The 15,498-nt window shown below is 42.7% G+C and overlaps 1 protein-coding gene and 1 non-coding gene across 3 annotated transcripts; both read right to left on the minus strand.

The window, feature by feature from the left end:
- Window positions 1–3,163: 3,163 nt before the first annotated feature.
- On the minus strand, window positions 3,164–11,890 carry LOC116078536 (retinoic acid early-inducible protein 1-alpha-like). Of its 2 annotated transcripts, none has more exons than XM_031353821.1 (6): window positions 11,788–11,890; window positions 11,370–11,482; window positions 6,031–6,291; window positions 5,499–5,765; window positions 4,778–4,956; window positions 3,164–3,402 (listed from the first exon to the last, which is right to left on the minus strand). In XM_031353821.1, the coding sequence occupies exons 2-5, from the start codon at window positions 11,443–11,445 to the stop codon at window positions 4,802–4,804; spliced, it is 759 nt and encodes a 252-aa protein (XP_031209681.1). In that variant the 5' UTR covers window positions 11,446–11,482; window positions 11,788–11,890; the 3' UTR covers window positions 3,164–3,402; window positions 4,778–4,801. The 2 variants fall into 2 exon arrangements, with proteins under 2 accessions (XP_031209681.1, XP_031209680.1); XM_031353820.1 differs by having other exon boundaries at window positions 11,370–11,485; window positions 11,788–11,836.
- Window positions 11,891–12,963: 1,073 nt separating this feature from the next.
- LOC116079476 lies at window positions 12,964–13,127 on the minus strand. Its single transcript, XR_004114021.1, has one exon. It is a non-coding gene; the product is annotated as a U1 spliceosomal RNA (small nuclear RNA).
- Window positions 13,128–15,498: the final 2,371 nt, after the last annotated feature.

Raw genomic sequence — 15,498 nt, forward strand, 5'->3', positions numbered from 1 at the left:
TAAAATATTTGGCATCTCAGAGGAACATGGAAAGAGAATCCTTGTCCCCTTAGAAGCTCTGCATTTCAGTGAACGCCCTTCAGTTGTGGCTCATTCTCCTGGAACTCAGTTTCTGCATGGGGACCACTCCTGTGTCTGCCTACCAATGGGGAACTCTGCTTCCTTCATTGTCTTTCGGTATACATGCATTGGGGGGGCTTTTTCCATGGTCACCTTCATCTGTTGCTATAATATTTTACAGTTGCTTCTCTGTCAGGAATTTCAGTTGGATGTAGTGAGGAAATGAGTTTCCCATCTTTTCCTACAGCTTAGTGTTCACACTTCTCCCGAGTCTCCCAGAGTCCAAACATTAGCTTCAGACACATCTTAAAACTAATCCTGGCCTGTAGTCCCTGTGTTTTCTTTAACTTTGACTTTCTACAATAGTAATAATTACTGCAGAAACAATGACTGTCAGATTTAGAAAATGTTCTCTGAGCTTTCACCAATGTCTCTGTAGTTGTAGGATTGTCACCCTGAATTAGAAGACTTTTGGCACTTTATTTCTGTTGTGCTCAGATAGGATAGTTTTCACGATATCTACCCTTTATAAATTTTAAATTTTACTTTGTGGTTCAAAAACGACCTTTGTTGCTAGGCCTGGTAGCATATGCCTTTAATCCCAGTACTTGGGAGGCAGAGGCATTCGGACTTCTGTGAGTTCAAAGCCTGCCCCATCTACATAGTAGGTTCCAGGACAGCCAGGGCTATATGGTGAGACTTTCTCTTAAAAAAAAAAAAAAAGACTTATTGTTGACTATTTCACATGTATCAATATGTTTTACACTTCCAAGATGGATTGCTCTGGAAATGTTAGCAAAGAGCAACAACAACAAAAACCCAAGTGTGTCTTGTGTGTACCAATTCTGTTTTTTTATTGTTGTTGAACTTCTCCCAATCTCTACAAGAGGAGTGCTGAGGTCCCCCGCTGCAATGGCACACTTGCACAATTATGTTTACCTTTGGTTTATGCATCCATCATGAAACTTTAAGCAAAGTCTTTGCCTGCTCCCACTTTGAACCCTGAATTAAATCACAGTGTATTACAGATAAGGAAGAGGCTGGAAATCGGCTACTCTGGGTTCTCTGCAGATCTGCCTCTTTGGGCATTGATCTCTCTGTGAGAGAAAGTCCACCGCCTTCATGGAAATGTCATTTGGTACTTTTACCTGCTTACCTGTGACTTCAGCACTCTCTTCACAGGAAGGAGGAGGGTCCTCACAGTCAGGGAATGAGCAAACCTCTGTCTGATAAAGGGGATCCCAGAAGCTTTAGATAATCTATGCAGGCTGTAGATCAGCAGCCTAGCTTCAGAGAAGGTTCCAAAATTATCCGGAGGTTGCAAGCTTGGCTGTTTCAGCTGTGCTGTTTCCAGGGTCACTGCCTGTGTTGAGGTGGGCTCTGCAGTGATACAGCTGTTGGGAACTCATCCAGCTCCTGTAAGTAAATCCCTAACCTATTCCTGTAAGTAACTACAAAGAAAGCTCAGTGGATGCCCAAGTTGGATGTTTATGTAGTTGGTACTTTGATCTGTTATAGGTTCTCATTCTGGGGCGTGTGTGTGTGTGTGTGTGTGTGTGTGTGTGTGTGTGTTCTTATTGGAGTAGGTGTGGCCTAGTTGAGGAAGTGTATCACTGGGGGTGGGCTTTGAGACTTCCAGAGCCAAATCATGTCAGTGTCTCTTCCTATGTTTGTCGATTCTGGTATAGAACTCTCAGCTACTTCTCCTGCTCCATCTCTGGTGCATGCTGCAATATTGACAATGGACTAAACCTCTGAAACTGTAGCAAAGCTCAATTAAATCCTTTATAAGAGTTACTGTGGTTATAAAGTCCCTAAACAGCAAGAGAATACTTACTGAGACAGCTTGCAAATCTGTTGTTAGAGGGTTTGTGTCTCAGGGTGCTCAAATGGGACTTTCCTAATCCTTCCTTTTTCTTACATTTAGCTCTTAATCAGGTCTTTAGGAGTCTGGCTTCACCAGAAAGTCATGACTGAGAACAGGTCCTGATGCATGGTCCAAGTTTGCCCTATGCCTGGCTTCCCATTGGCATTTGAGTTACTTCTCCAGCTTGCTCATTAGAGTACAGACAGCTTGTCTTCTAGTCTCTGGTTGGTTTCATTCCACTGCTGCTGCTGTTCTTTGTGTCATCTCATGAAACTGGCATCTCCAAAATGCTAGTCTTCTGCTCTAACCACATGTTCACTAGTAGCCTGTCCAGGACTCTCTTCAAGGACTCCAACCCTGACACACAGTGAAAGTCTCAGCTGCTCTCCATGACCCCTTTCACATCTTCAAAACCAGCACCACCAGACTGGCTCCTACACCTCCTAGTTTGACTGTCAGCACAAGGTCCAACCTTGGCAATGTCTGGAACACAGCTTCTATGTACTGATTCTCAGGAAACACTTTCGGATGATCTCACTTCAGTGATGCTGCTCCTCTCCTGATGATTGATAATTTCTCAGCTCTAAATAAACAGCATCAAGTATCCCAGCAAAGCAAAGATTTCACTTAAGTAGTTCACATATCTTGTTAATCGCAGCTGATTCTTCAGCCCCAGCTACAAAGAACCATTGATTCTTAATTCAAATGGATTGGTAACATCTGTATTCCAAATCTTCATAAGCCAGGCCTCCATTGTCTGCACTAATCCAAACACTCCCATCTTCCAAGGTCCTGAAGAATGGCCTAGTTACTCTCAATACTTAATGGCTTTACTAGCCCAGAGTTCCAAAGTCCTACTAGAACCTCCCCAAAACACATATCCAGGTCTCCTGCAATAATACCACATACTATCTTGATATCAAATTGTCTCAATGAGGGTTACTTTTTCTCCTCTGATTATGAGTTAAAAAATGCCCTACAAGCTTGCTTACAGCCTGATCCTATGGAACCATTTTAAAACTGACTTTCCCTCCTCTTATACAACTTTAGCTTAAATCAACTTGACATAAAACTCTGCAGCACATACCTTATATTTATCATTCATTAGATACTGCTGTAATACCTGGCATATTTGTTAGACCGACCTGTGAGCCCCTCTCACCAAACTTCTATTCTACATTGCTACAAATGATGTCACAACTGACCATTATAATCCACAGTAATTAAAAGAATGTGTTTAGCTTTTTGATTCGGAATCATTCAACTTTATTGAGAAGTTTGCTATAGGATTTGTCTAGTGTATAATAATATTCAGGCTATATTCTCTCTTTAAAAAAAAATTATTAGCTGGGAGGAGAGAAGGCTCTGCATTTAGGCACACTTGGTTTTCTTGGAGAGGATCTGTGTTCAGTTTCCTGTATTCAAACCCTCAGTAACTTCAGTTCCACTGGAGTTCCGATGCCTTCTTCTGGCCTCTGCAAGCACCAGGTACACATGTCATGTACACACATAAACAGAGTTAAAATACTCACACACATTGAAAGTAAAAATTAGTCAATGTATTTGAACATTAATTATACATCATAATTGGTTTCACTATGATGTGTTCATATATGTGTGTGAGATATTTTGGTCAGCTCTCATGTCCCCTTCCCAGTCCCTCCACCTCTCTCCTCTTCCCAGTGACTCTCCCTCTACTTTCATGGGAGGTTTTTCGAGTTGAAAATAATAATTAACTCAATGACTTCATTTGGTGTTATTTATAGTAGTGTGGGTGAGGAGTTATTTACAGGAACATGGGTTCCTTACTAGTGACAATAGCAGTGAGCATCCTGGAGAGATAATTAACTAAATAAATAATTAACTAATTAATGCAATAGAATCTCAATGAGTGGGGAAGCTCATGAGGCCCTGTAGCTGCATGAAGGGATGATTGTCAGGTCTGCTCTTGTGCAGGGATCATGCAAGAACTCAGAGTTGCTGAGAGTTCAACAGAGCAACAGGGAGGTCAAGGTTGGAAAATAGTATTTCACATCATTCCACCCTTCCTGATCTTATATCCTTTCTTCCCTGTCTTGTGAGGTGTTTCCTAACTCTTGAATGGGGTGATATAGAGGTTTGGTATGCACTTTTATCCACATGCCTTGGGATCATCTTCCTGGGAAAAAATTTTGGTAGTGTGGTTGGGGAGCTCTCCTCTTATATCTTTTGGCCTCTCTTTCTTCTGTGGTTTGTGGCAGTAGATGGAGCAGCCCATCAGAAACTGAAGATTTCTAACTAGGGAGGTTTTGCGGTAAAAGCCAGACTGTGATTCTGAAAGTAATTAGCTCTTTAAGTTTCAATGTTACTGCTTAGCTTGTACTCTGACATACCATGAGCCTGATTAATGAAGATGATTTAGAGTTCCAGGCCCCTCAAATCACTTTTCATACAGACCCATTTCTAGAGACATTCTTTCAATTATATGTAGCATGGGGGAAAGTAAGAAAGAAAGATTAAATGGGCAGTTCTAATTGGCTGTGTGAAAACACCTTTGCAATTGTTCTGGGAATGGATATAGGCTCAGTGTCCCTGCATGGGTCACGATAGGAGTGCGTGCAAGTGAGGTGCTCACAAGCTTTTTCAGTCAGTTCTTGGGTTCTGAGCAGAAAGAAATGTATTGAACTGGAAGCCAGACTCTCATCAGATCAGTTTTGGTTGCTGGTAAGATAGCTCACTGGGTAACTGGCACTGCCTATGCCAACATGGGAAGCAGAATTCCCATCCCAAGTACCCAGTGGGATATCTATTGCAAGTCCTCTGCAGAACAACCCTACCAAGAACCAGAAGAGAACCCAGACAGCTCCTTACCTCCTTGGGGACAACATTTCCTCTTCACACACATGTAAATGCAAATGCAAATGCAAACAATAAAGATGATTCCCACAGGGATAAATACTTCCTCATAAGGAAAGTGGCTCTGCTCGTAGTTGGAAGCTGTGTAGTTGATGTAGGTTGGGTGATGTTGGGGAGTGATATTAATGTTGATCCTTCAAAAAAGATAGGAAAGTTTTGGATAAAGCTAAAAACACACCTCCATCAGTACCTTCTTTCTGCAGGCAGCCACGAGGGACTCACATGTAAGAACTATTTTACAAAGTCCTGAGTAGAGAGAGGAGTGGGATTGTTTATATGATGTCTTGGCAGAGCTTATTTCATTACAAAGAAAAGTTAATGTCTATCAAACCACCACAAAATTTGATGGATGCACTGTGGATAGAACTTTCTGGATGCTGGGAAAATTGATGGTGTTTAACTGTGCCAGAATAACATAATATATAAGGGCAGCTATATTTGTGGATGAAAAGGCTGGACATTTACAGTGATGCAGACAGATTTGAGGCTCATTAGCAGGCCATGTAGAGTCTGGACAATTAGTTAATAGGGAATGAGAAACACTGGGTATAAGATGGAATGATGATTCCTCATGTTCATGACTGGCTCCCCAGTCAGGAACACTACTCAGACATCACTCACACAGTCTATCAAATTATCAGAAGGTAATCTATCTGATAATCTAGGTAAAACCTACCTGACCATTCCTTGGGAATCAATGGATTTAAGAATCCATTGATTTTTGCACTACATTCTGCTATGGAGAAACGCAGATCTTTTTCAAGTTCAGCATCATTTTTCCATTCATTCATGGTATCCTCTGGTAAATTCTTCGATCTCCATGTCATAGTCTTTGTGTCCAAGCTGAGGGAGTGATTTTCACCAATGTTCAGTAGCCAGGAGGAATTAGTTATTTGTCCCTGGCTTTGTTGACAAAGCATGGTGGCCTGTAAAGTAGGGTAACCTGCAAGTAACAAACAAAACCATCATTCTTCACTTCTGATCCATGCATCACCTCCTCAAAGGTAAAGTCTTTCTCTACAAACTTAGGTGCCAGGATCATTTCCACATGACTTGCTCTTTGTTACCCATTGTGTACCCTGTGCCTCCAAGGTTGGGCCAGTATTCAGCTCCTTCACACAAACACATTCACCATCACATTCCCATATATACTCTGACCTTCATCTCTTACCAAACATCCCTGCCTCTGTACTCTATCCCACACTTACCACTGGTCTTGGAAGTATCCATTTTGATATTAGGCACCTTGTTCCTGAACTTCTGACACAACTTTTCCAGCCATGTGGTTAAACATGTCTCCAATTCGGTGGCTTTTGCCATCTTCTCCAGGTTATTCCTTGGTGTGGTCTTTTTTTTGTTATGAAGCTTAAAGATGGGCATTTCATCCAATGAGCACCGTCTTTTACACCAGTGATCTTCTGCTGAGGTAGGAGCCTTGATCATCAAGTGGCACATAAGAGAGTGTGCATCTGTGAGAGAAACATGCAGGTGAATTCCAAAGTGTGAGCAGAAAGCCATAGGACTCATGTTTCTGTGACTCTGAGTGTTCTTCTGAAGGGCAAAGTTCAGGAAGAGAAGACTCTATTCAAGAGGCCCATTAGCTCTGCATCCTCAATTCTGTGTGATCCTTGACTGTCTTATGTTTGTAGAACCCCTCAGATACACACCATGTTACCCAGAGGACTTATCTCAAAAGTACTTTTAGTGACATTAATCAAGGGCTGAGGTATAAAGTGTATCAGATATTATCTGTATTTTAGGGTCTTAAATTTACCTGAACACATAGGGGAAAGAAGGCATCATAGAACACATGGTAAATTCAACATGGAGCCTAGTGTTCAGACAACTTGCTGCAGCTTGGCATAGAAAAGGGAGCTGCCAGCTGTGAGCTCAGTGCTTATCGCTGGTCCCACTGGGCCCCTTCACAGAACACTGTTGGGCATCAGATATCAGATTCTACCATGTTAAGTCATACACCTAATCCATTCTCAGGGAGAGATCTCTGCCTTTCTGTGTCCTGCTTGAATCCCCAATCTCTCTCCCCTTCTTTAGGTCCTTGATTCACAGCATGCTTATGGCTCCTGGTTTCCCAGACTTTCACTAACAGCTAAAGAGCATACAATACTCTAGGGCTATCCCGTTAAACAGACTGTACAGGTAAGTGTAGGTGTCACCTAGTGAGGCTTTTGCATATATACTGTCCTTTGTTTGTGTGAGCACTGGAATTTAAATTTAAATGATAAAGGAATCTTCTAGAAGTATGCAATGTGATTAAACTTAAAAATGCAAAAGGGATGTTAAAAATCAAACTCCCTTTCCCTTCCTAATCATCAGTTGTGAGGTAGATTGATGCAGATTTAAGGCCCCCTTTCCTGTTCCCTTCAACCAGCTTCCTCTTCCCTTCCCCTCTCTGCTTCTTCCACCTGTTTTCCTTTTATCGCTATGATTTCCGTCACTCTTCTTTCCATATCCTAACACTCCCAAGATTTGACTTTGTCTTTGAGTGACTGGGGTTCCTTCTTCTTAAGTACATCCCTCTGAAAGATTTGGTGGACATGAAAATGAGCTCTCTAGGGCCTGAGAACTGGCTTTGTAGTTGTGATCTAAAGGTCACCAACTCAGCACTTTGGAGGATCAGGATGAAATATGCATTAGTTATCTCTAAGGAAAATCTACTTAAAAGTTGAATTAAGGGAACCATTTTGCCAAATGAGGGACAGTGAATAATGCAGGTGACTTAAAGGAAGCATTTCTGACTTCCATATATATACCAATAAATAATAATAGTAATTATCATCATCATCATCTTAGACAGAAAGTTTGCCCACAGACCTCCAGATTTTTGTAAAGAAAACACTTTTATAATCTTTTACGAGTGTCCTGCAGTAGTATTGAGTAGACAAAGTTTACCAAGAGCTTGGGGCTCACCAAGTAGACTAGATAGGCTTGCACACAGCCTCAAACTTGGATCTTAGACATGAGTTCTATGCATCACCTCAGCTTTCTCCTCAGGCTTTAGACACACAGGACTTTCAATAGTCAGCAAACAGCCAGAACTTTCTGGAGATAAAGTTGATCCATACTGCATGGATTACAGAATTCAGGACTTCTAAAACTGGTAGTAAAAAGCATGTGTGAAAAAGCTCAGAGCAGCACACATGTCACAGGAGAGGTGCTATGAAATTAGGAGTGTGGCCTTTTTGGAATAGGTGTAGCCTTATTGGAGGAAGTGTGTCACTAAGGGTGGCCTTTGAGGTTTCAGAGAGCCCATTCCAAACCCAGAGTCTCTCTCTTTCTGATGCCTGTATAGAACTTTCAGCTACCATACCTGCCTGTTTGCCACCATGTTCATAAAATTAAAAAAAAAAAAAATGCAATATCCTTAAAATAATTTAAAAACAAACCACCTCAAAAACAGACCCAGACTGCTTTCCTATGGAAGCAGATCAGTTCCCAACAAAGAGAGATGACTCATCTCTACAGCAAGCACAGTCATTCCTTCTGTCTTGCTTTTCATTGCTGTCTCATCACTCAGGAATGAATCCCCAGATGCTACTGTGAATGTCTGATGCAGTGGTTTAAAGGACAGTGTCCTCCATAGGGTCAGGTGTTTGATTACTTGGTCCCTAGTTGGTGGCATCTATTTGCATAGGTTTAAGAGGTGTGACCTTGTTTGAGGAAGGGTATCACTGGAGGTATGGCTGTGAAACTCAAAAAGCTCTTCAATTCCCATTTCTCCATCTCTGCATCTTGCTTGAGATTTATGGTGATGGCTCTCAGCAGCCATCATGCCTGCCTGCTGCCATGCTTCCTGCTGTGATAGACTCATGTCCCTTTGAAGCTATCTGCCCACAAACACCTTCCTTCTCTATGGTATTTTGGTTCTGGTGTTTTATCATAGCAGTAGAAAATAACTAATACAGCAATTATGTCTGCTAAGAGAGAGGCAAGTGAGAATAATGCAGCAGAAATCAAGGAAGTTTTGTGTCATTTCTTAAAGAAAAGAGGAGCACAAGTATTAAAATCACAGTTATTAAAGTGCTTGAAAGTTGTTTGGGTTTTAAGCTCTGATTTCCAGAAGAAGAAATTTTAGATTAAGAAGTATGGGACAGGGGGCTGGAGAGATGGCTCAGTGGTTAAGAGCACTGACTGCTCTTCTGAAGGACTTGAGTTCAAATCCCAGCAACCACATGATGGCTCACAACCATCTGTAATGAGATCTGACGCCGTCTTCTGGTGTGTCTGAAGACAGCTACAGTATACTCACATATAATAAATAAGTCTTTAAAAAAAAAAAAGAAGTATGGGACAGAGTCTGAAAGAATATTGAAAAGACACAGTGAAGAATGGGAAGGGGTCTGTTCAATTGTGGTTACTTGGAAACACGTAAGAAAGATAAGGTGATTATTAATTATGGATTAGAAATGGCTAATTGCCTCAGAACCATCCCTCTGAGTTTTATGCTGACTCCATAGGGAGACACTGATGCTATTGAAAACCAAGAACAAGGGGGACAAATTCAAGAGTTCTTATTAAAACAATTTGCTTTTGATAATGCCAAGGATGCTTGTCAAAGATTGATCAACCAGGCCTCAGAAAGAGAGAGAGAGAGAGAGAGAGAGAGAGAGAGAGAGAGAGAGAGAGAGAGAGAAGACGTTATTCATTTTCTAAAGTTATGTAGCAATGTGGGGACCTACAAACATAGAGCCAAACTGGCTGCTATAGAAAACTGTGCAGTTCAAAGTCAGATGGCAGCAAAGTGTGCCAATTGTTGCAGACACTTTAAAAAAAATTAAATTGCCCTTACAACAAATCACTGTGCAAAATTCGAAGACTTAAATCCCCAAACAATAAGAACTGTGCCAGTTTCAGGTTGTAATCAGTCTATTGTTTCCTACAAGCTGCTCTGATGTTCGGTCCTTGCATCTCTTTTATTTTGGCCTCCAGGTGAGTGCCTTTCTTCCCGCCACATTCTCACCATGATGCACTACCTCATCATAAGCACTTAGCAATGGAGTGAAGTGATGGTGGGTGGAACCTCCAATATCAGAAATGAAATAACCTTTATTTCTCTGTAAGATCGCTATTGTAGGTATTTCTCTAGGGACAGGAAGCTGACTGAAGGATTTCCAACTCTTTTTGCACCCACTTTCTTTGATATTATATTCAAGATTTGTAAATTAGTTATATGTATGTGTTTTTCCAAAAGTTTTTATTTTCAAGTGTGTGTGTGTGTGTGTGTGTGTGTGTGTGTGTGTGTTGGTTTGTGCTATGAGTACAGTGCCAGCAGAGTCCAGAACAGTGCTAGATTCCTATGTCCCTGAAGTTACAGGCAGACATAAGCTGCCCGGCCTGGGTGCTGGGAACTAAACTTGCATCCTCAAGAAGACAGGCAAGCACTCTTAACCGCCGAGCTCTCCTCTTCAGCTCTAGTATATATATTCTCAATTTTAGGTTTTGTTACTTTAGCCTCTTGATAAATGTTACCAATTGTCCTCCAGAAAAGCATCCGTTTCTCTTTTGCTACTTTTTAATCATCTTTTGTCAAAGCCTAATCTTTATGAATACTATTTAGCTAATGCTGTAATTGGGTGGGACGATAATCTAAATCATATCAGTTTTCAGAGTCCATCTGTGTCTGAGAACTATGCTTAAAGAACTGTATGAAAAAGCACACAGATATTTTTATAAATATGACCATCACAACACTTTCACTTTTGAAGAGTAGCTAACCAGAAAGTTTTTGTCTTCATGAACACAGCACAGATGGAATTTTAGGGCACAGCTCCAGGATGGCATGGCATGTGTTATTAAAGTGAAAAGTGACTATTTATACGTGCTGGTCTAAGAAGATCTTCAGGGTACTTAATGAGCGAGTACCTGGGCAATGCAATCATCTTAGGTTTTGAAAAAGTTAGCGTTTATACATAGACATTCCCAGGTAGGAAATGATGAGCTACCTAAGAAAAATTGACCTGCTCAGGCAAGAAGGCAGCATGGGTACATTGTCTCTCTCTGATCTTGACTATAAATGTGATAATTTAATTCCTATTTGACTTTCTTTAATAATGGACTTTAACCTGGAATTATACTCCGGGCAAGCCTTTCTCCTCCAAGTTGCTTTTGGTCCTGGTGTTTTGTCGTAGGAACAGAAATGAAATCAGGCAGGAGTGAACAACAGGGAAGGACAATGGTCCATATGACTAGTGGAGTGAATGCAGTGTGGGGCCAGACCCAAGGTGGTTGGTTATGGCTAACGGAACACAGAGGTCCCAGAGGACAACAGATGATGAGCCAATCAGATGTTGCTATATTTTAATAATTAATTACTAAACTCAAGGATTCATAATCAGGAAGGAGGCTGCATGTTGTCACTCATGAGAGAGCTGGGATCCTGATTTAGAGAATCAAGCTGGGTGTGGTGGAAAATTCTTTACAGGCTGAGCGAGGTGACCGCTCACACTGATGTCCAGGTCCGATTACTCAATGATTTCCCCCCCAGGCACCCTCCCCCGCCCCTGCCTCCCATCAGATCCCAGGAACTCACCTGGGTGGCAGGATCCAGGGAAGCAGAGGCAGAACAGAGCCAGAGCCAAAACGTAGATGAGTGCAGCCCACGCCATGGTTCCTCATTTCGTACTCAGATAAAGGCAGGCATGACTGCTTTCAAGCGAGAGCAAAGGAAGCCTAAGTAACTAAGCGGATGATTGTAGAGTTGTGGGCTGTTCATTCAAGTACCTTTATCCTTCCTGCTATCTCTGTCCCTTGTCCCATTCTTTCCTAGAACTCTTAGAGGGGGTCACTCCCGGGCCCTTGTGGCGCTGCCCATGTCTCCTTGGACCTCTATGATTCTTTCTGTCTAGCTCCGGTAGAGCACAGAGGGTCATAACTATGAACGGACTAACCCGGGTCTTCGGGGTTTCCAGGCCTTCCCAGGGGCTTGGGGATCCCTTCCCAGTACTCACCGGGGGCCCAGAGACCGTCTTTATCAGAAGCAGGACAAGTTGGTTCCTCCAGCTAGGATTGCTCGCAGCCTGAGGGAGAAACGTATAAATCAGTGAGGATGACGGCTTCTGTCTGTCTCCCCACCCAGTCAGGTGGTGCTTGAAATGTTTGGGCTCCTCCCAGAAGCCATTTCTTCCTCCCACCTCCTAGACCAAAGTTGCTTAGTCACCTTCAAAAGAAAGAAAAGTTCTAGCTTGGTTTATTTTTAGTTTTTAAAACACGTAGAAGGTCTCTCCCCAAATGCTGCCCAATATGAAAGCAACATGATTGAAGACGATTCTTACCGTACTTTTAGCACTGCTGTGCATTCCCAGCAAACCCCGTGACTTGGAAAAGCCAAGACCTTAGTTCCCTAGTGTGTGTGCAGTGTGTGTGTGCAGTGCAGTTTTCCTTGGGCATCATTTCTCAGGTGCCTGGGCGTGGTACCTGCCGACTATGGGGAGCTGCCAGCCCGCGGACGGGACCGCTAGGATTTGCCTATTTTCTTTCCTGAAGAAGAGTCACTTCAAGCCCACAACACCTCGCTGGCAACTTTTAAATGTAATTTAATTTTTAGAAGGTGAATTCTGGGGTCTTCACATTTGCAAGGCAAATACTTTAGTACCCAAGCTATCTGCACTCCAGCTTGCAGCCGGAGGGGGAGAGAGGGAGGTCCCTTTTCTTGAGATTTTCTTTTTAGCGACTTTTGCAACCGTGGTGTCCCTGCAGTTATTCGTGGATCCACCCAGCTATCTGCTAAAGACTAGTTACACAACCTCAAGTGAGTGTTTGAGGCTGGTGTGGCGTAGGGGAGACTAGTTAAACAACCTCAAGTGACTCTTTGAGGCTGGTGTGGCGAGCAGTAGGGGTGAAATGATCACTCCTACATAAGGAGTCTGAGAAGACTCAGGCTTTGGTTGGTGGCCTCTGTTCTATGATCTTTCTCATCTCCATCTGTTCAAGTCGTCCTGGTTAGGATAGTGTTCCAGCTCGAGTCAGCTGAAACTGGGGCCTCTGATGTCACAGAAAGCAGAGTTACTACTCAGTTCGTCACGTGTATAACTTATACCCCTCCAGGGCCACTTCCAGTTAACCCCATTAATTCCTCCAGGGGAGACTGCTCCCAGCTACGTGGGAATTGAGCATTATTTTTTTTCCAGGGGAGAGCGCAAACGCAGTCCCCCACTACCACAAATTATGCAGTCGAGTTTCCCACATTTGGGGAAATCACAGGGGCCAGCACATCCGGAGTGCAATGAATAAGCCTCGCCCTGGGAAAACCACCTTCGTGGTCGCGGTATCTCCCCTGCCAGATAAGTATGGGCATTACTTTTTAAACGCCACAATTCCATCAAAAGGCTTAAACTTTCGAAAGCTGTATCTGTACCCCGAAACTCATTAAAATTATCTCTAGGGCCAAGTTCATGACCATCTTGAGACTGGAGTGGATTTGGCAGGAAAGATAAGAGGGCCCAGAGGCACATCCTATTCTCAGCTGGCTCTCCTTTCGACCTCTCTAATTCAACCATCTGCCCCGTTCTTGTTCTCCCAGGGTCCTGCCTGATTCGGAAGCCTCACGAGCTTGGACTGACAAACCCCTTCCTATCTAGGGTGGGGACACTTCTCCCTACCCTTACGGTAGGGAGGCTGGTAAGCCTCAAGAGATCCCTCACCTTTAGGGAGCTCTGCTAATGTCAAGCCATATTCTTGACTTCACCATAGAAAAGAATGTCAGGATGAGGAAGACTGGAGCAGAGTTGGAGTTCACTAAAAAGAGGTTTTAAAGATGAGGGTCAGAGGAAAGAGGGGTCTGGGAGGGAGGTCAAGACAGGAAGACTTCTTAAAGCAAAGTCACAGGAAGGTGTGGCTAAGGTTGCCAGCATACTTCTACTTTGTTTGGAATGAATTCAAATGAACTCTGATATGATGACTATTGGGTTCATTGGCTAGAATCCAAACTGATCCAAACTGATAAATAAGAGCCTAAGTCAAAAGAAGGGCAGGGCACGAGATTTTTTTTCCTTAACTGAAAACAATAGTTTAGCCTTGCTTGTGAGACTTAGAAATAGCCCTGGAAAGGAATAAAGCTATATTGGAAGGTCATACAAGTTTGTTGCCATTCTAACATCTTTATTTGAAAATATCTTTCTATAGAAGAAACAATGTCAGGTCAGCTGTGGGGGCACATGCCTTTAATTTCAGCCTTCAGGAGCCTGAGATCTATCTATCTATCTATCTATCTATCTATCTATCTATCTATCTATCTATCTATCTATCTCTGTATATATTTGCAGGATTTTTTCTGGCCTAATCCTCTAGTTTCTCTATCCAAGAGAGCCATCTGGAGGCTGAGATAGATGTTGGAATCAGGAAATGGCTTTAAGAGGTTGCAGTCACCTGGGAATCCAGCAATGATGATGACATCACCCCTAGGGACCCTCACATCTGAATGCCATACATTCCCACATTCCCAGCATCCACCAGGCTCACTTCCCACCCTTATCTGCGAGTGGTTACATCACCGCCTAAATAAAAGACAGACCCTCTTGACTGACCTTTGCTTTCTCTTTTCTCCCTTTGTTTCTGTCGCCCCCTTTCCTCCCTTCCCCCATAATAAAGCTCTTTCACATGGAACTGTACTGGCCTGGTGTGGTCCATCCAGACACGAGCCTCGTTTCTATCACAACAGTAGAGAACAACAGAAATGGCCTTGTGTTCATCCCTGAGCAGGTGCAACTCTGAGAGGAGCTCTGAGAGGAAGCAGTGTAGAGATCAGTCTTTAGAAGTGGGAAGAAGGTGCTTGAGGCCTCTCAGCAGCTAAGAGTCGTGAATCCCATCAGGATCGTCATCTGCTGTGAAGGTTGCTAACACAGAGAGGCTCTACGTCTTTCTTTTGTTTTCTTTCCTTTCAGTTTTTCAGTAGAGTTTCTCTGTGTAGAACTGAACGGTTCTATATCTTAACTACTGTGAATACATCTGCAATAAACATGGATGTGGCAGGACTTGGATAATTTGGAATGCTCAGGGGTGGGTCAGTTACAGTTCAACCAGCACTTACTACAATTTGCTACAGTTTGTTTTCTCAATGAAAACTAATTTGACCAGGGTGATAATTACTCTAATGAAGTTTTAATTTGCATTTCCCTGAAGGCTAAAGATGTGCAACAGCTTTCTTTCAAATGTTTATTGCTCTTTCTGGTACTTATTTTTGGAATTATCTGTTTAATTCAATAATCTATTTATTAATTAGAAGGCACATGCTCATGTGCATGTGTGTGTGCATGCATGTGTGCATTCATGCATGCATGTGTGTGTGTGTGTGTGTGAGAGAGAGAGAGAGAGAGAGACAGAGACAGAGACAGAGACAGAGACAGAGACAGAGACAGAGACAGAGACAGAGAAATGTATAGTTCTTTATGCATTCAGACTTCAGTGCCCTGCCTGAAATACAGTTGGCAATGATCCCTGTGCTCTCTGGCTTCCTCTGCATTCTGCAGATTGTTCACTCTGCTAGTTTGTGCAATCTCATTTTGTCAACCTCGGAAAACATACCTTAGGAAAGAGTTCTTGTTTCCTGTGGTATGTGAGACCCTTTTCACAAAGTTCTTGTCTATGCCCAGATCTTGACCCGCCCTTCAGAGTTTCGGGTGTTATAATAAGGTCTTTGATCCGATTTTAGTTGATTTTTGTGC

This window comes from Mastomys coucha, unplaced genomic scaffold (genome assembly GCF_008632895.1).
Source record: "Mastomys coucha isolate ucsf_1 unplaced genomic scaffold, UCSF_Mcou_1 pScaffold5, whole genome shotgun sequence".
NCBI classification, from domain to species: domain Eukaryota; kingdom Metazoa; phylum Chordata; class Mammalia; order Rodentia; family Muridae; genus Mastomys; species Mastomys coucha.